The sequence below is a fragment of the Orcinus orca genome, chromosome 15, assembly GCF_937001465.1.
Source record: "Orcinus orca chromosome 15, mOrcOrc1.1, whole genome shotgun sequence".
Lineage (NCBI taxonomy): Eukaryota > Metazoa > Chordata > Mammalia > Artiodactyla > Delphinidae > Orcinus > Orcinus orca.
Window position 1 is genome coordinate 37,868,705 of NC_064573.1, and position 20,220 is coordinate 37,888,924.

General features: G+C 57.2%; 1 protein-coding gene across 50 annotated transcripts in view; it reads left to right on the top strand.

Moving 5' to 3' along the window:
- Positions 1 to 20,220, top strand: part of CELF4 (CUGBP Elav-like family member 4) — a 299,515-nt gene that overhangs the window by 208,923 nt on the left and 70,372 nt on the right. For 27 of the 50 annotated variants that reach the window (XM_049697923.1, XM_049697921.1, XM_033412264.2 and 24 more), the window contains exon 3: positions 15,855 to 15,933. In XM_049697923.1, coding sequence (XP_049553880.1) covers positions 15,855 to 15,933 — 79 coding nt within the window. The remainder of the gene's footprint in view (positions 1 to 15,854; positions 15,934 to 20,220) is intronic. The other 23 variants (XM_004283440.3, XM_049697925.1, XM_049697936.1 and 20 more) reach the window with 1 other exon arrangement.

The window sequence follows — 20,220 nt, forward strand, 5'->3', positions numbered from 1 at the left end:
GTAACTGGCCCGAGCATCACCACGTGCCCACACAAAATACATCGAGGAAGAAAACTTCCCAGCCTGTGAGTCGACTCACGGGCACTTTTGTGTCCGCATGTCCAGGTGCAAAGACCCTCACAGCCAAGCTCAGGTGAGCTCCCTCCCGAAGCCCAGCAGAAGTCCCTGCATTCTAATAAAGGCATCCATCTGGGGGACAAACGCCCCCTCCTCCACACAGAGGGAGTGGCTTGGCTGCAGGGTAAAATGTATCATCATTCTCCTAATATCTCCAAGCTCGACAGTGGCAGCAGCTAAAGAAAATACCAAGGCTTAACTGGGGGCACACGGGACAGCGAGGCAGAAGATAGAAAATATGATTTATGATGGAAATCAATGCAATCATAGTACTCTGTGCTTGTGAAATTGGGCTGTGCCTTCCGTGCCCAGAGGCCCACTTCAGTCCTGCCTCTCAGAAGGTGTTGGGGACCCTGGGGACTGGACCAAGGCAGGTGGAGGGGCCCAAATGATTGGAACGCTGTCCAGCTCCTTCCCCTGCCTTCTGTGGGGGGAGTAGGGGTACAGGGCATTGTCTAAAGAGGAAGATGGAAGGAAGCAAATTAACCTATATCAAAGCCAGGTTTGGGGCACACACTTTTGCCCATAGGACTTGTTCTGCTCACAACATATCCTGTGAAGGTAGAGGATTCTATCCCGCGTTTTCAAGTCCACGAGACTGGAGCACAGAGAGGTGAAGTGTCTAAGTTAAGGTCACACAGCTAGTCATGGCAGAGCCAGTTGTGCTGTTCCCGTAACATCACACAAACAGAAAGGCTGTAGGGGGCTACCCATGCCATGTGGTGTGAGGGGCCCCAAGAAGGCTCCACCTCACCCCAAAACGTCCCCTGCCTGTCCCAGCATTCAGAATTCCACCATTAGCAATATCCCTTTGAATTAAGCCATATCCTATTCGTATTTATAAAATGCAGTGGTGGTGGTGGTGGTGACGGTGACAATAATAGAGGTGGTGACACTGGTGATGGTGACAGTTGTGACAGCAGTGATGGTGACAGTGATGGTTTTCAGACATGTTTGTCACTAACAAGGGCAGGGGGTCAGGGTAAAATACAGTCAGGCATTGCAGGGGATAAACATTTCTACTTCACAACTTTTCTAGAAGAACCGAACCAAGAATTCTGCACTGTGGCCTGGGAGACCCAGAAATGTGTGGAGCAATCTTTCTTCCTGGCAGATCTGGACACGAGCATTCTTCTGTCACTGAGTGAAAAACCCCTTCACTTTGTGACAAGCCATTTGTGCTAAAGATGTGGCGGCGAGGGGCGGGGGGTGGGGGCGGTGATGGAAAAACGACGTCCAAGGATCCCACACGTCAGTTCCAGCCGTCTTGAGGAGTTGGCCTGGGGAGGAGCAGTAACTGAGGTGTTGTCCTAAAAGGGGCACTTTGTCCCTAGGTCCTCGGAGAACAAGGCAGGGTTTAAATCACATGGGGGGGATGAAGGAATGAGTGAAGGAATGAAGGAATGCTGTCGGGAGCAGCTTCTTTCTGGCTGCACTTGTTGAATTCAGAGGCAGGGAATGAAACTGGACCCTGATGAAGAGCAGCCTCAGGGGAGCCAGGTCTCTGGGGTAACAGGCTGCTGGAGAGGGGCTTTGTAGAGCACAGAGAGTCCAGCCCCAGGGAAGCTCTGAGGCCAGGACATCTTAGGAAGGAGCCTTTCTTAAATCAGGCTCTAATGGTAGGGTGAATCCCGAAGAGGGGGCGTGGGATTCAAGATGCGGGATGGTGGGTGTCCCCATCTCTCTACCACGTCCTCCTCTCTGGACACTGGGGCCCAGGCCAGCTCTGCATGCACCGTCAGCTCCCCGTCCACCAGACCAGGGGCCACTGCATTCCCCTTCCTAATCAGCACTCTGAGCCCCTGAGACCGAGGCGATGCTGCCGGGTGAGTGCAAAGGGATGCAGGGAGAAGGAAGATATCCGACGGGCGGACAGACACCGCCAGGCCAGAGAGCCAGGGGGAGCAGTGATGCAGCCAGGGCCAGGGAGACACAATAAGATGGAGAGAAATGAAGCGGGACTCCGCCCGAAGCCTGGGGTTGCGGGGCCGGTCCAGAGGGTCAGCCGTGGGGGTCAAAGGGTGACAGCTCTGGCATTTCGAAGGGCACCCGGGGGCCAGCGTCTGCCTTGATGAGTCCTCGGGAGCTCGATAGACTTTCCAAACCTAATTAGTGTTTAATGGTCTGGAGAGACGCCGCATCCGCCGTCACCAGCCACACCACGCCGTCCGGCTTCAGATTCTTAATTAAACTTTAAGGAGATGATCCACTGTGGACACCTCGAGAGGCCACGTCCATCCCCGTTCGCGCGCGCCAAGGCCCACGGCTCTCTGGGCAGAGCGAAGTGCCCCACGCGCGAGTCTGAGGGTGACTCCAGCCCCCCGATTTGAATCAGGTTTTCGAAACTGCTCTGGAGCACTCATCCCACAGAGGCTACTAACTCAGAACCACCGCAAGTCTAGGGGAGGTAGCGCTGTACACACTTAGGGTAAAGGAAAGAAGAGCCGCAGATATCTGCCGCGGCCGATAGGGGGCGCGCAACCTGGCAGGGAGCCTCCCCCCCACCCCCACCCCAGTGAGGCATGTGACGTCGAGGCAGCCCGAGGGGTGGGGGGCCGTCAGACTAACAGGGACCTGTCCCTTTGTGAGGAGGTGGGCTTTAGCCTCTGGGCAGGGAGAGTCCCTGAGGTGTCCCCAGCGGCTCATGGTTCAGAATCATCCTGCTTCCTGCAAGGAATGTGGGACGAGGCAAAAGGAGGGGACAATCCAGTTAAGAGGTCCTCCAGTTAGAGGACAATCCAGTTAGAGGCGGTGCCTGGAATAGGGCTGGATTCCAACCTGCGGGTGCAGAAGGTATTGGAGGGTGTGAGCCTGGCCCCTGGGCGGCGGCAGTGATGTTGCTAAAGCCAGACAACCCAGGGAGGGAGTCAGGCTTTGGGCTGGAGGTCACGCGTACCTGTGGGACAGCCAAGGGCCAAAGACCGAGAGAATCCAGAATGCAAAGCGAAAGAGGGTGGGGATGGTGAGGGGGATTTGGGGATCGCCTCCACGGGGCGCAAGTTGAAGAGAAAGGGATGAGCAAAGTCTCCGAGGGGAGAGCAGGGGAGAGGTAAGGGCCCAGCGGCACCTGGGAGAACCCCGCCCCGCCCCCCAGCAAGCAGAGGAGGGCACAGTGCAGGCAAGGAGGGGACAGCAGCGTGGAGAGCGAACCCGTGCACTCCAGCACCCCACACACACACACCTCACCGCCCACACGGCACACACACACACACACACACACACACACACACTGACAACCACAAACACACAGCACAGGCACCACACCCTCCCAGTCACCCGCTCCCTCCACACCCCTGCCTCACACACGCACTCACGTGTCCACCCCCGCCAAGCCCTTCAGCCCCCACGCACACACGATCACACTCACGCCTAAGCCTGACACACTCGTGGGCAGTGCCCGTGACCCAGAGACCCTGGCGTGTTCCAGGAGGAGGGCCATGATCGATGCTTATTAATGAAGCTGCCCCGGAGATGGCTAATTGATGGCGGTGCGCGGCTGTTGTCTGGAATTTAACCTGATTCATCATTTAGCCTGTTGGAGGCTGGAGAGCTGTGTTAATTAATGCCAGGAAAACAGACTTGGATGAGCTGGCGGTGCAGCCTCATATTAGAAAACCGAGAGCAAGGGGCAGAGGGAGGCGGTGGGGGGAGGGGGAAGAGAGAAGGAATGATTAAATCTAAAGCCCAGAGACAAATTCCAAAAAGCCAATGTCGGTGCTGTTTCTAGGATGACTCAGACTTGCGCTTGGCTGGCATCGTCAGGCTATGGTGTGGGATTGAGAGCAATTTCCTCTAGATTTGTCATTTATGTGGTGTGGGCTTTGTTTTTTCCTTTCTCTTGTGTGGGGACTGTCCCTCCAGGCCTGAGACTGAGCCCTAAGAGACAGGGAGGAGGGGCCCCGGGTTGGGGGAGGGCAGTGGGAAAGGCCCCCTTCTGCTCATGGAGGGCGCTGAGCCTGGCAACAGGGTCCAGGGTCCAGGGCAGCCTGGTGGGGCAGGTGGTGGAGGAGGGCTCAGCGCATCTGACTCAGGGGCAGGCTGAAGGGAGATGGGGAGAAGCAGAAGGGAAGGTGGGCTGTGGGACACATAGACGAGGGTCTCCATCCAGCCCCCCGGGGCCAGGGTGCCCACTCCCCTTCTCAGCTTGTTAGGAGGGTCAGAGTCTAAATGAAGAAGGCAGTGGTTCCACTGTGGCCTGGGGAAGGTCACACCCAGCTGGAGAGCACCGCGGCCACCCCCAGGCGCAGAGCCCCACAGCCACGGGCCCTAGGGAGGCGTGAGCTCTCGTGGTGGGATGGAAGAAACAGGTTCTCAGGTCCACGAAGCTGAGGGCAGCCTTGGAAGGTGGGCTTGCCTTGCCCTGTGGAGCTCTGGTACTGGAGCTGGTGAGAGGAAAGGGGAGGGGTTTTCGGGCTGGAAACACATCCTCTCTCGTCACCAGAGCTGGCCAGAGTGGAACTGGGACACGCGTGCAGGAGGAGCTCCCACTGTGGTGTGGGAGCAGGTACGGAAGAGCCAGCGCCTGAGACGAGGAAGGTGGTGGGTGGCTAGGCCCTGCCAGGTGCAGGGCTGTGGGGCTGGGCGTTCGGTGGATCGGTTCTGCTGCTGTGCTGAGAGCAGAAGGCGCCCGGCGTGGCTGGGGTACAGGAAGGGTGGGCTTGAACGCCTTTCGACCAGGCCCTTCTGCAGACTGGATGGTGCGCTCCCCCCAGGGAAGGTTTGCTGTGCCATCCTCGTGCCAGGGAACAGGGCACAGCGAGGGCAGAGCCGGGGCAGGTGGAGGAGAGGCTTTGGGGGAACGAGGAGCAGGGAGAGGAAGGGAGGGGAAAGGCTGGAGAGCATAGCTGCTGTTTGTTTCTTGAGCACTTACTAGGCGCCAGGCACTGTGCTAAGAGCATGACCCGAGCTATCACTCCCGCGGGGCTCTCCACACACCCTCTGGGATGTGATCCTAAGAGGTCAAGTAACTGCCCCACCTCACATGCACAAGGAGGTGGCAGAGCTAGGACTGAAATCCAGGCCTCCCAACTAAATCGGGACTCGTTTCATCCAGAATTATCTATCCACTGCTGTTTTTAAAAAAATCACACACCCCCACTCTGAAGAGGGTTAGCGACCCAGCCTGGCCGTGCAGGCTAATGAGCTTCGTTTCCACGGCAGCAGATCTTAATTAGGACCACAAGGGTCCGCCCACCCTTGCCAGGGCAGCTCTGGCACGTTGGTGGGAGCGGATGAGAAGGACATGGGGCTTGGAGACAAAGAGACAGGCTGCCCTTGGCCACGTGGATCTGCGAAGCCCTGACTGCCAGGTAGGGGCTGAGCCCAGCGGCACTATTCCATCTCCAGGATTCCATCTCCTTACCTGCCACAGCCCAGAGAAGCTTCCACCCACGCAGATGGGGCCCAATCCCAGCCCATGGCAATGGGGGGACGAGGAAAACTAAAAGGCTGACTGGGGATCCCCTCCCTTCTGGAAACAAGCAGAAGAGACCTTTGACTGGCCCAGGGAAGGGGCACCTCCTTTGTACCCAGTGGGTGAGGGGAAAGCATTCTGTAAACTTAGATGCCAGAGATCAGAGAGGCTGGAGGTTGGGAGAGGGATGGGAGCGAGAGAGGAGACAGAGAGAAGGGGAGGGGACCACCCCAGGCAGTCCCACCAATAGGCTCCGTCAGCGCCGCCGCCCGTTGGCTGGACACTGCAGAGCAGAGCATCCTGTTGCATAGCAACTGCCTGGGGCCTTGTTTGTGGGGCTGGACCACGGACGATGTACGGGCTGCAGAGGCCCCCGTGCCCTGCTCCCCTCCCCGCACCGCGGGCGTCTAGCTCCCCACCCCACCTGCCTACAGGCTGGGAGGGGACCAGATGCCAAGATAGTACTGGCCATTCCTGATCTAAATGTTCACCCCCGACCAGGCTCCACTGCCCCAAGCCCTCTTGCTCTTTCTGAATGTGGCCCTAGTGGAATGCTAGGGGACACCACTGCCCACTGCACAGGCTCAGACCCTCCAGGAGCCACATCAGGCCCCCTGCTTCCACCCGACCTGCCTGCACATCACACTCTGTGACACCCTGCTGGCTCTTCCCTCAATTCACCTACGTCGTCCGCGGTTCTGCCTGCCAGCCAACCCCCTCTACATCCTCCCCACCCCGTGAGTCTGCTCACCGGGCTCATCTGGTGTCAGAGAGGATGGAAGGACATAGCCAAGTTGTGTGGTCAGTGCAAGGTCTGGAGTTGCAAAGGACTCGATAACTGTCACCTGTCACGGTCACTCACGCCTCCCTGTCCTCCATCCAGGCACACGGCAGAGGCCATGCAGGTCCACCCACTGTCCTGTCTTGATGGTCATTAAGACAGTCAGGCCTCTGTGCTGCTTCTCAGCTGCCTTCCTTCATCCCCTTGAGGGCCACTTTTGACAGCAGCTGACTGAAGGAATCTAGAGGCCGTGACTGGCAGAGTGACAGGTGTGGCTGGCAGAGTGACAGGTGTGGCTGGGCCTCGCTGGAGGGGGGCGCAAGGGCTTGGGACTCTGCCCTTCAGACCAATGAGAGGAGGTGAGGATGAAGGTGAAGAAGGGGAAGGATGAGGGTGAGATGCCTCTGCGGGTGACCCAGAGGTGACCTCAAGTGTTTTACCAAGGGACCAACAGAGGGCCTCGGCTGGCAGGCACCCCCCTTCCACTGCTTCAGGGGCAGCTCCGAGCTGGACCATCTAAATGAGGAGAGAGGTGAAGAGCTGACAGGGCCTACATGCCTGACCCAACAAGCATCAGATGGCCTCCTGGATGCGGGGAATGGGAGCAGAACCAGATTTATTAAAAATCTTATCTGGAGGGTTTGCATTTCAATGGGCTGTGGATTTGCATATTTTAACAATAACCTCCAGGTTCTTCTGTCTGGTCTGCGCTCACTGGCTGTCTCTCTAAACCATGATCACTGGTTCAGTAAACCCTTCCTAATCCGGAGGTACAACATCACCACTTTGCTGGAGGAGGGAGGGTTAAAGGGCCTTTCTCTCTGGACCAGAAATAGGGCTGTTCAGCGGGTCACCACTTCTGGCCTCTGGACACTCCTGCCGCCAGACCGTGGCTGAGGCAGGAGGGAACGATGCCAGTGACAGGCACAATAGAGGATTCAGTCGTCCATTTGGTCAGTGAGCATTTATTGAACACCTATGGTGTACCGGGTGCCACGCCCGACTCTGGGTGTGCAGTGGGAACAGGACAGGTGTGGACCTTCCCTCGTACAGAGGAGACAAATATTAAACAAATAAATCCACAACTTGAGAACCATAATGGCTTATCACTGTCCCAAATTGTGGCAAGGCAATGAAGGAAAGGACGGGGAGCTTGAAGAGACCCCTAATTTATTGCAAGGCCAGGGGGCTGCTGAGACCTGAGGGAGGCGTGGGTGGTGGCTGGGCCGAGAAGGGAGCAAGCGCGCTGCACCCACAGCCGGCTCGGGACCTGCCCTCGGGCCCTGGGAGCCGCACCACCAACTGGCCCGGCCAGGGTCACCTCGGAGTCTGGCCCGTGGTGGGGGAGTGCCTCTAGCAGAGGCACATGTCACTCTGCAGTCACTGCTGGGGTGTCCTTAAGTCAACACTTTATGACGACAGCAAACGGGATTCCTTGAATCTCTAACCCCACACTGAACAATTTATTAAAGAGGTAATTAAAACGATATATTTACAACAAGCTACAAATAATGTGCGCTGTTTCTGCCAATCCCCTTCGATCCCTTCTCTCTGGGGGACTGGGGGGCCCCTGCAGCAAGGGCTCATCCTTTCCTTCCAAGGTTACTGAGGGCCCGCTGGGCACAGCCAGAGGAATCCAGCGGGGCCCAGGATTCAGAATCTGTCCTCCTGGGGCTTTAAACAAACAATTTCTCCATTAATTAATTTGTTCATTATGAATTGCTAAGTGCCATGAAGACAAAATCCTGGTGGAGGACAGGGTCACTGTAGAGCCGCCTACCTGTGGTCCCCATGTTCTCATTAGTGAGTTCTCTTCTCTATCTGTATCAGATGGTTGCATCCTCACCACCAGCCTTTTACACCGAAGTCTGGAAATCCTCCCCAACTTGCCCAAAGTTCACCTTTAAAAGGTAAATCTTGGGGCTTCCCTGGTGGCGCAATGGTTAACGATCCTCCTGCCAATGCAGGGGACACGGGTTCCATCCCTGGTATGGGAAGATCCCACATGCCGCGGAGCAACTAAGCCCGTGCGCCACAACTACTGAGCCCCCGTGCTGCAACTACTGAAGCCCGAGCGCCTAGAGCCCGTGCTCTGCAACAAGAGAAGCCACTGCAACAAGAAGTCCGCGCGCCGCAACGAAGAGTAGCCCCTGCTCTCTGCAACTAGAGAAAGCCCGCGTGCAGCAACGAAGACCCAACGTGGCCAAAAATAAATAAATAAATTTATTTTTAAAAAAGAATTTTTTTAAAGATACATCTTTGAGTACCGTTCTCTGTTTCAGAAGCTTGTGCACAGTTCCACCTGAAAACACCTGATGGCCGAGGATATGTCTGGTGCCTGGAGCTGGTGGATAGAGATAAGCTTGCAGGGTGATGGGGACCCAGAAGGGCATCGTGGTCAGGGCAAGTTCATGGGCAGGCTCCCTGTGCTGTCACACAGGGCCCCATGCTCAGAAGGGTCCCATGCTTAGTGTTTAGTGCTCTGCAGTTGCCACCTTGAAATTCTTAAAATTTTATCTTTGAACTTGTGTTCCATAAGTGAAGTCTGTGGCACGAAGGAGCCCATGTAGGGGGCCTGGGGCCTCTGCTTGTGATCGGTTTTGCCTCCCACCGCCTGCCTGATCTATATACATCCTGGTCCCCACGTGAAATCACTCTGCCTTCTAGACCAGCCAGCAACGGCCTGGGTGGGGTTTAGGGAAGACCGGGTGGGGCCCACTTTCCCTGTGGTACCCCAGGCTGGCAGCGCTGTGGCATGTCTGTCTGGTCAACAGAGGCATTGTCTTAGCAGGGGCGAGCATCTTTCAGCTGACTAATGCATCCCTGGCACAGCACTTACAATACCCTTGAGGATCACCCGCCCACTGTGGGTTAGGTCAGGGGGTACCATGGGCACAAGTGAAGTCTGGCTGTACTTCCCATGGCCCACCCTTGGCTGGATTGTACCAGGTCAGTCTGCAGTCAGTGGAAGAGAGAACCCAGCAGTCCTCAGGCCCAGCCTGCCCCCCATGGTGCAGGGCGGGGCTCTGGGTACCTGCGAGGGTCTCCATGCCTGAGGAGACCCTCTCTTTCTTCTTAACCTTCCTGAGTCTGGCTCGCATTTCTCTCCTCTGGCCAGCTCAAGGCACCCTCCAGGCATGAGTCACAAAAACGAATTGTATAATTTTGGTGGTTCTGCATAGGCGTTAAATGTTCTGATGTTTGCACTTAAAACTGGCATCACACAAAATAAAGATGAATGGTAGAATCCATGCTAATCATTTAAAATTTATATTTTTCTTTACTTAAAACGACATCAAATAGCAGGTAAAAAAATACCATGACAAGTCAAGCAAGAGAGAGACCATGAAAGAAAGGGAAAGCTTTATATTTCAGTGCTTTAATGATGCTTTTTTCCTTACTTTTTGAACAGGGGGCCCTGCAAATTAGGTCTCTCTTCCCAGAGCAGCAGTGCCACTGAAGATGGGGCACAGATGTCCCAACAGGTCCAGAACACAGGGTCTGCTGCTTCACCATTTCCATGACCGTCATGTGTGCTGGGGTGGGGGGCAGAGAGCATAAAAGCTGAGTTCACTGGGGGGGATGAGAACAAACAGCAGGACAGATGAAGAGTAGGGGCCAGGCTCTGAGGAATGTGTGGGCGCACAGAGCTAAGAGCTGCTTCCAGCGCAGGCTGCAGGTTTGAACAGAAGAAGGATCAGCATTACCAGATTACTGCATGGTTTTGGGAGATGCGAGCCCTCCTGGTGAGCAGAAAACGGGGTATCACCAGACACCCACACATCCCAAAGGCAGCCAGAAAGGACCTCGGCTTTGAGGTTTGGACATCCACCCTGGAAGTGCGTCTGGGGGCTCAGCTGCCGGCTGGAGAGCACACGCTAGCCATCTCCATAGGCCACGCCAGTAACCCTGCCACCCCCCCTGTCCTCCCCCTCCCCCTCCCCAGCCCCGTGCAGGGCATTGGTCCAGACCTTCCTGAGGCATTTCTGGGTCACAGACTGGCAAACAACACGGAAGCTGACATTTGCTGGGAGCACCGCACTAGTTTCCTCCCTCATCTCGGTTAATCCCAACACCCAACCTGAATGAATTGTCTCATGATGTCTGTGATGTCACACAAGTACTACTCAAGCGTGAGCATGGGTGCACGTGTGCATACACACACACACACACACACACACACACACACACACACACACACACACTGAGAGAGAGAGAGAGAGTGGTATAGGGCCATGTGTGGCTGGGGGGCTGAGAGATAACCAAGGAAGTCTTATTGGAAGGGCAGGAAGTCTTTTGATGAAGAGGAGGGTTTGGATGGCCTTTGACGAGTGACAGGGAACTTCCTAGGCTCTTTCTGAGACAGATCTGGGTCAGCTCACTGGGGCCCGGTGTGAAGCAGGGGGCTTAGGGTCCTGAGAAGACAGGTGGAGGGGGACCCAGCTCCAGGAGGAAGGGCCCCAAGTGATCCTGCGGGCAGCAAGGGCTGTCCCCAGTGAAGCAGGGGCGAGTTCCGGACGTCCCCAGGGCTCACCCTGGCACTGGCTTAGGCAGGTGCCAGGCAGTGAGGGACAGAGGGGGCTCAGCCACCCCCCAAAACCTTCGTGCCAGCCCTTAGGAAGGTGATTGCAGCAGAAGGGAAGCCGAGTGAAGACAGTCCCTCTCTGGTCTGGTGGCAGAACACATGTGGGCACTCAGGGACCAGGGGCCCCCTCTGCAGGCTGGGCCTGCTCTGGTGGGGTTTCATTCCAGCCTCAGGGAGCCCCTCGCAGGGCCGGTGTGAAGAGACACAGACAAGAGAATGGCTCTCACACAGGAACAAGCCCAGGGGCACAGCCCAGTTTGTACCAGGAGGACAAGGAAAGCAGTAACTGGAACCACGAGGGTTAATCAGAGCCAGCTTCCCAGATGCCGAGGGATGGCCCTGCACCCGGGCCCACAGTGGGCAGCAGAGACCCGCAGACCCCTGTGGGAGGGAGACGTGGCCCCCGGAGCAGAGATGGGAGGGGGTGTTGGGAGGGGGAGAGGGAGTCAAGAAAGAGCCAGCTGGCCTGTCCATCAATCTGTCTGTCTGCCCACTGGCCACAGGCCTCTCCTTACGCGGGAAGCCACGCTGGACGGACAGGTGAAGCCTTTGGACCAGATCAATCATTGTATTTATTCTAATTGTATCGTAATCGTCCCCAAGGAACCCAGTTCAAATGAGCTTGACATTATTAAAATTTTAATGCCCAGTTTTCATAGCTGAATGAATATTTAAAGGGTATGTCCCAGCTTAAGTTATGATGATGAAGAAATTAATGGAATGTCTTGTTTAATGCATGGGTATGTGTTGATGCAAAAAGTGGCAGAGACGGGGAGAAGAAGGGGAGGTGGGGCCAGGGCAGAGGGGCCTGGGAGGGAAGGAGGCCCTGCCACCCACCACTGGCTGCAGCAGGGAGCAGAGAGGACCCCAGACCTAGGCCAGGACCACTCGCTCCCCCTGAGGGGCCCCCGGGGCTGGAAGCCTGAACACGGTCGATGACAAAGGAAGTTAGTGATGTCCCCAGAGGGCTGACCCCAGAAGCCTGAGGGTGGCTTCAGGGAGCTGTTCCTGACCCAGGGAAGGCGGCCCAGCTCAGGCACCTGGAGGCACAACCGGGGCTGAAGGCCACAGGGGAACACGGGGATGCTGATGACCCAGCCCCGAGGCCCAGGCCCAGGCCCTCCCAGAAGGATAGTACAGTGGCTGAGAGGGACGGGATGGCTGGACAGAGGAGCTGGGACGGGTTAGAGGAAAGGCACCAAGAAATGGGCCCCAGCGCATCCTCGACATTCACCTGCAGGGGATGCCCTGGGGCTCATGTGGCCAAGAGGTCCTGAGGCCACAGTCAAAGTTAGAAGACGGGCAAGGAGATGGCAACTGCCCCTCCCGCCTTCCTACCAGTATCCTCTCTCCCCTGCTTCACAGTTCCTGCCTCACTGCCCATCTCTGCGGCATGGTCTGCCCTCTACTCCCCAGGATGTAAGCATGTCCGGGCGAGGCTAGATGGGGCTGGAGTCTGGAACAGGGAAGAGAAACACGGGCCGAAGGAGGGAGATCTCCCTTCAGGCCCGAGGCATCTGTACAGAGCCTGCTCTACCTAAGAAATCTTCCCAGCTGAGCCTGACACTTTATTTCTGCTGAGAATTAAGAAAGCACGGGATTTCTTTCTCTCCCCATCTATCCTGGCTCCACCCTGACAGCCCGGCAAAGGCTGTACGGACTCTGACCATCCCTAGATAATAATAGGACATGAAATATGACCCCAGGAGCCACAGGTCCATGGGAACCAGGGCAATGCTGCTCCACTGTGGGTGCCCAGGCCATGGCTGAGGGCAGGTGGGAGGCTAGATGAGCCCCTGGGTCCCCACAGCCAGGAGCCCAGTGATGGAGGAGGTCTGGGAGCACCGTCCAGGGCTGGCCTGGTCAGGGAGGGCTTGCTGGGGGCTGGGGGGTGGAACTGAGGGGAATCAGGCCTAAGTCCGTGAGCCTGGGGCACAGCATTCACGAGTGCCCGGGTGTCAAGGACAGCGGGACAGTGGCTGACTGCCTGAGGGTGACATGCCCCAGGGTGGAAGGCTCCACGCACAGGCAGATTCCGTTTGCCTTGTTTAATTTACCACGGAAAATGGGTCCCATTATCACAGAAACAGTTCTACCCCAGCCCTCGTCCGTCCGTAGGACTCACCCCCTCTGCTCTCCATAGAGAGTTGCTGTGGGACTCAGAAACGAGGTGCCAGGGGAGGCGTCCTCCCAGGGTCCCTGCCCTTCCTCCCAGCATTGCCTCTGAGCATTCGGGCTCGGCCTGGGCCTTCTCTGGCCCCAGGGATGGAGCCTCCTCTGCAGCCTCCTCCTTCCCTTGTCTCCACAGCAGCAGAGCCCAGCTGAGCCTGGTTCACACTCCTCTGCCTGCCCCTCCTCACGCCCCACTCCTTACTGGGGAAGCCTGAATCAGCTCACCACTCACCCCCTTCCCCACACTCTGTTTTGAACTTTCCTGGACCTTTCCTAAGCCTGTCACGTCTGGTTCCCAGAATCTCCCAAACATGTAGTCTGGTGTTAAGAGTCCTGGGTTCATCTTGATCACCGTTTACCACCTGTGTGACCTCAAGCTAGTTTCTTAACCTCTCTGAAACTCCATTTCCTTGGTTAAAATGATCTATTTGCACGCATCCTAGGGGAAGTGATGATCATCCAACAATATAATTTTGTAGCAGCTGTTCATGTTCCTGCAGGTGTAGCAGTGCGGTGCCCCCTTTGCAACTCACTTCCCAACTTGACTGCACATTCCATACGGAAAAGGGAGAATTCCTGCAGGACTCTTCCCCCTGGAGTACCAGGAAGGCTTCAGGCCAGAGGCTGGTGGGGGTATGGGAACAGAGCTCACAGGCCGAAGGAACACATGGGGGAGGAAAGTGTCCGGTCGTGAGGAATGGACTGACGCAAGAGGCGGTGGGGGCCAGATTGGGGGGACCAGGCGGAGGAGGTTGTATTCGATTTGGGGGCCCAATTGCCCCTTGCCAGATGGACATCTTCCCTTGACCCCCTCCTTTCAGAGCAGCTTTGGGGGTCAAATGAGGTGAAACATAGGAAGTCCAACCCACCCCGTCATCATAACTTATCACGGTAGCACCGTGCCTGCCCACCCTGGCCGCAGTCTGGATCTGCAACTCCTCCGAGCTTGGCTTTTCATTGGCAAGAGAGAGATAATAACCTGTCCGTGGAGCATTATAATAATTACATAAGCAAGAAAGCCACAGAAATATACCCAGGAGAATACAATGGCCAGAACTGGGTCCAGGTCAGCCGTGGGGCCTTTCTGCAGCTTTGGGGGAGACTAGGAGGAAGGGGTGTTCCAGAAAGGAGGGACAGCCTAGGGAAGCGCTGGATGTGGAGTCTCCAAAGACACAGAACGGGAACCCGAGAGTACAGCCCTTCTCCCACGGCCAGAGGCAAGCTCAGACTCCTGGACCCTTCGCTCAAGGACTGGAAAGGAGGTGGTCTATGGGGGAGCCAGGACCCCCGAAATGAAGCTAGGAATTTCCTATGTCCCTCTTCCTTCTCCCTGTTAATTGGAGGTTCCCGTAAACCCACACCTTCCTCCGCGGGCAGAGCGTACATACCAAGTACCTTCATTTCCCTCAACTCCATAAGGGGTGCCGAGAGGGGACCTCCTGGCAAACAATGGCACCCGGACCCCCTCTTAGGGGACCGGCCCCCCCCAGAATCCTATCTTACCCTCCGGGCCACCTGTGCTTCCTTTTCCTCTGTTCTGTGCCCTGCCTCCCGCCTCTGTCCTTCCTTGCGTGGCTCTGCCCTTCCCCTGGCCTCATCTTCACCTTGCTGAGTCACGGGCACCCACGCTCCCCCACCCATCGTCTTGACGCAACCAAAGCTCACTTCGAATCCTAGACCAGAAGGAAGCTTGTGACTGGCTAGTCCAGCCTCCATACACAAGGGGAATTGGCAACGGAAAGTCACCTGGTGCAGGACAAAAGCCCAAAAATAGCCCTGGCGGACCCAGGTTCCCAGGCACATCTTGCCACAAGGGGGCCCCGCCTCAGCTTCTCCATCTACAAAATGGGGGCATTTAGTACGTGCGCTGCCTGCCTCTCAAGGTTTGTTTGTGAGAGAAATGCAAATAGAGTAAGGGATAAGAGAGGTACAGGACAAGCAAAAGCACTGGCAAAGACATAAAATACAACTCCATTTGCGTGATTCCTACCATTTTTATTGTGTGAAATATCCTCAGGGCCTGAGAGCCCACCTTATGCCTCCTCCGGCATCCGGAGGATGGAAAACAGGCTGCGGAGCCCCAGATCCTGGAGTTCAGAGCCCCCTAGTGGCCTGAATGAGGCATTGAAACGGATCCTCCAGAGAGGCCGGCGGCTAAAAGGCTGGGGGCGTCAGGCCGTGCCTGGTGTCGTCCTGGCACCCAGACACCACGTGAGACAAGTAGCTGTGCCCACTCCACATACACCCCGAGGGGACAGCCTGGCCGCAGTCAGGAGCCCCAGCCCTGAGCTCTGCTCCAACAAGGAGCTGAGTGGTCCAGAGCCTCAGGCACCCCTGGGACCCCCAGCCAGCGTCTGCAGGATACTGCGGGGATGGGGTGCAACTCCCTGCCATGCCCCAACCTGGGCAGGAGTTAGTCTTCGGCCAGAGACCAGCTAGTTTCAGCAAAGCGATCTGTCTCCAGGGTGGGCCAGAGAGGGGACACCTCAGATTCTAGTATCACAGCAAGAGGTACTCAAACCTGGGAGAGGGATCACTGGAGGTCCCTCTCCGGATCGGAGACCTCCAATCCTGAGAAACCCTCCTGAAATCAGGGGACCCTGGGGACCACGCTGGGGAGGGGAGATGGGTGGGGCTTTAGTGAAGACCCGCTCGTTTGCAGCTGCGTGGGTACGCGGGTGTATGTGTCGGTGGTGTGGTCCGTGCGCTATGTCCCCGTGAACAGCTGCGTATCTTCGGGTGCAGATGTGTCTGCTCTAACACTGCCCCCCTGTGCTCTGTTGCAGATGAACCGGCCAATCCAGGTGAAGCCAGCGGACAGCGAGAGCCGAGGAGGTAGTAGCTGCCTGCGCCAGCCCCCTTCACGTGAGGGCCCACTTGTCTCTGCCCCTCCCCCTCCCTCCTTTCCTCCCCTCCCCCCTCCCCTCCCCCGATGCAGCGTTGCAGCAACTCCCTGCCGCCTCCCCCTGCCCCCTGGGACCTCATGGCCCAGGGTTGGAACAGAGCTTTGGAGCCCTGGTGACGGATGTGGGGACAGAGTAAAGAGGATGGGGGAGAATTGGGGTCTGCCGTATGCTGGGGTTCCTTCCTTCACATGAGTAAACAAGTAGGATGTCCTGGGCGCTCCACTGCCCCCTTTAAGACACCCAAAAGGGTAGGCCCACCTCTGTGTCACCAAGGCAATCCCCACTGGGATGGGACTGGACTAGTTGAAAGGGTGCCAGGCTGGGAGGGAGGAAATGTGTTTCAGTCCTGCCCTGGGAAGGCTCAGGCCAGAGTGGGTGAATCTGAGGGGGGCTGCCCACTGCGGGGTGGGGCTGCTGAAGTCAAGACCCTGGACCTACATACAGGTGGACAGGCAGATGTCTGGAAGGGGACAGAGCAGGAGGACAGAGCCTCACCCCCAGACTCAGGCCTCTTGCCCCAAGGGGAGGCTCTGTTCCGTCCACCAGCGGGGGCCTCCCCGCCGCTCCCCCACTGCACACAGAGGCTCAACCAGGCCAGGCTCTGGCTCCTCTGCCGAGCGGCCACCCTCCAGGCTTCTGGCCCGGGTGTCCGTGCCCACACCACGCCCCTGGGCTCTCCCTGGCTAGGCCTGGACACTCACTCTCATCTCAGCTCAACCGGGCGCTGAGGAACTTCTCTCTCCCTCCCCCTCTCCCCCCCTCCCAATTTTCCAGGAAATTAAGAGCAAAAAATAGGCAAAAGCTATTTGCAAATTCAGTCAAGGTTCTTGTCCTGAGGAAACTGTAGTGTGGCCACAGGTGGCCTGCCCACCCCTGGGACCTGTGGTCCCTCCAGCACAGGCCTCTGCCCTCTGGGCCCCAACAGGGCCTCCACCCTGGCACAAGGCCTCTATGGCTCTGGGGCCCTCCTGACCCAGACCTCGAATCCCACCCAACAAACCCAGCTGCCCGAAGGGGCCCCGTGCCCCAGGGCACAGGTGCGCCTCCCTGTGGCCCTCTGAGAGCTCCCCATCCCGAGGACCCCGATCATGGGAGCGGGTTGGTTGAAGAGTAAAAATGGTTCAGGTGTGAAGGGCTCATGCTGCAGACCACACCTGGGTCACGCTGCTCGCTCCTGCCCCTCTCCTGGCAGTCCAGTTACTTGGTTTTCTCTGCACACAGAGGCTCCTCAAACACCCAGGGCCAGGCCCCCTGCCCTGGCGGAGAGAGGCATGCAGTCTGGCCTCACGCAGGTGCCCTCGGTGACACGGGGCAGAGGCAGGGCCTCTCCCAGAGACTGTCTCCAGGAGAAAGGACCAGCAGGACCTGGCCCCCAGGTCACCTGTCAGGCAGTGACTCACCTGCAACGCCCTGTCCGTGTGGCAGGGCCAGGAGGCAGCAGAGACCCCTGGCTTTGGTAGGGAGGGAGCTCGGACGGTAAGTGGCACCTGCGGTCCCAGAGGAGGGGTCCCCGAGATGGGGGCAGCCAGAGACCTCGGAGGACGAGGACGTGGCACTTGAGTTGCTTTGAAGGAGGGAATATTCCACACCTGGAGAAGTCAGGGTGGCATGAAGAAGGCCTAGTTTAATCCAGGATGGGAGCAGGGTGTCGGGAAGCCTGCTGCCAGCGAGGCCGCGCTGCGCTCTAATGCAAACCGTTTCTCCCCTCACTGGCCTTGGAGGCAGTAACTCTCCAACTTCAAGTTGCTAACCTCATCTCCTTTCTCCCATATATCTCCTGCGCTGACACTTGCCCCAAACCAGATTAATCAGCTCTTTTATTCTTCCTGCAGTAGAAAGGGGGGAAAAGAGAGCCAAACCTAAACATCTATCTATTAATTGCATATTCAGTATTAAACAAGGAGATGATCCTTAGTAAGCATCATCACCAAGCTATTTGAAAAGAAAAAGAAAGTTTAAAATAATTTAATATCCATTAAATACTTCTTCAGTGGGGGGAGGGGATGGGGGAGAGGTGAACATTAAAAAAGATGAAAGAAATGGGAACAGGAGAAAGGTATGGAAGGCAGGGGTGGGAGTGGAAGGGGCGGGGGAGGAACACGATGGGAAAGGAAGAGCCCAGAAAGGTGAAGGGAAAGGGGCAGAAGGAGGAGGGAGGCCTGGGAGAAAGTGGGTAGAGGGGAAGGTGGCAGGGAGCTGGGAAGACTTGGGGGCACAGCTGGGAGGAGAAAGGAGGGGTAGGAAGAGGAAGTGGCCCCAGAGGGAGAGGTGGGTCTGCACCACCCGGGCTCTCCTCATCCCGGATTAGTTAGGTGCTTGGCTGGAGCTCCCCAGGAAGAGTACAGGACGGCAGCTCTTGTTCTGGTCCTGGGTTCTATTCCCATCTTTGTCCAGAATGAGCTCTGGCCCGGACACTGCTTCTCTGGGCCTCCACCCCCTCACCCAGGGATGGGAGATCTCACTATCCAGGAAAGCTGCTGTTTACAGAGCACCCACTGAGGGCTGGGATTTGATCTGATTTGGCCACAGCACGCAGCCTGTGGGACCTTAGTTCCCCAACCAGGGATTGAACCCAGGCCCTCAGCAGTGAGAGCTCAGAGTCTTAACCACCAGACCGCCGTGGGCCAGGACTTTAAACAAATACGTTTAATCCATACAAAAACGTTGGGAGGTGGAAGTTATTGGCCCCACTTAAAGGTACAAACCAAGGCACAGAGAGGCTAAGTAACTTGTTTCAGGTCACACAGCTAGGTGGTGGCAGAGCCAGAATTCAAAGCCCTGCCTGTCAGTAACCAGCACCCAGGTACTCTGCATTCCTCTGACTCCTAGGATAGTCTTTCGGACTCAGGGGACAGTGGGAAGGTGCTGCAGGCGTTTGTCATACCTCTAGGGCTGTTCTCAAGGTAAATGAGGGGAGAGGAACAGGGTCCCAGGTGAGGGAGGCAGGGCCAGTCTGGACAAGAAGCTCCCAGACGTACCCATAAGACATGACAGACCAGGACTGCAGGGGTCAGAGAAGAGAGAACCCACTGTGGCCTGGAGCAAGCAGGGAGGGCTTCCTGGAGGAGGTGAAAACTGGACCAAGAGGTGTAGACTTGGCAGGAGACAGTGAGGGCCCAAAGTGAAAATGGGACCCTGAACACAAGGCCAAGGGGTTGCACTTGTCTCCATCAGAAGGAGGAGCCACTGACCCCATGGAGGACCAGACAAAGAGAGGGCATCACAGCTGTAACATCCCTGGGCAGGAAGAGAGGAGACAGCCCCTGATACCACCACCAAGAGCTAGGGCTCCAGCTAGGTGGGGAAAGAAAACCAAAGGAGAAAGAGCTTCCCCAGGACCCATCCCGCTGCAAGGAGAATCCTGTTAACCCCATAGAACTTGCTGGAGCAAGTCATATATCAACTCAGATTCACCCCCAAATAAGCAAGCCAGTTCATTCACCAGGGGAGTGAGGCAGGCTGGGGACAGAGAGGAACCAGGTAGAGGGCACCCTCCCACCTGCCCTGGCCATCTCAGAGGCAAGGATGCTTTCTTGGGCGTGAACTGTTGTGTCCTTTGCCTCCTAGCAGGCAGACACACCCGCCCCAAGAGCTGGTTCACGGTCCCCATCTGAACTGGGTCTCCACAGCTGCAGGGGCCCTTCAGCCTCTCCGTTTCACTCTCAGCCTCTGGGTGGGTGCCCGCAGTGTGCTGCCCTGTAGCCCTGACCCCCTACCCATCCTCCCTGGTCTCAGTCCAAATGAGTGCTACGGCTGAAGACAGGATAAGCAGCCCCCGCCCCGCCCCACCCCACCCCCCGGCCCCAGGCAAGGCTCCTGCAGCCAGAATGCGGGGGGGGGGGGGGGGGGGGGGGGTGGGGGGGGGGGTCCTTTCAGGAAGTCAGGCTCTGAGCAGCCTGGCCTCAGGCAGCAAACCTGCTTGGGGGCTCCCTGGGCTGAACCGGAGGAGGCCGGGGCTGGGGTCCACCACCCCCTCTCAAGGGGCTCAAGGGGGTCAGCAAACAAGTAGCAGCCCTTGAGGAGGGAAGGAGTGGCTGAGACCTGGGCCAGTACAGCAGGTGTAGGCCTGGTCCCACCCCTCCTCCGCCAGTCCCAGCCACATAGCAGCAGATGTGAGCTGTGCCACAGGAAGCCACACCCCTCTGACCCCATCACCAGAAACCACCCCCACCTCTTCCCAGCAGCCAGCTGCAGGTCAGAAGTTTCAGCTAATGCAGGCCTCATCCAGGGCCCAGATGAGGGAGGC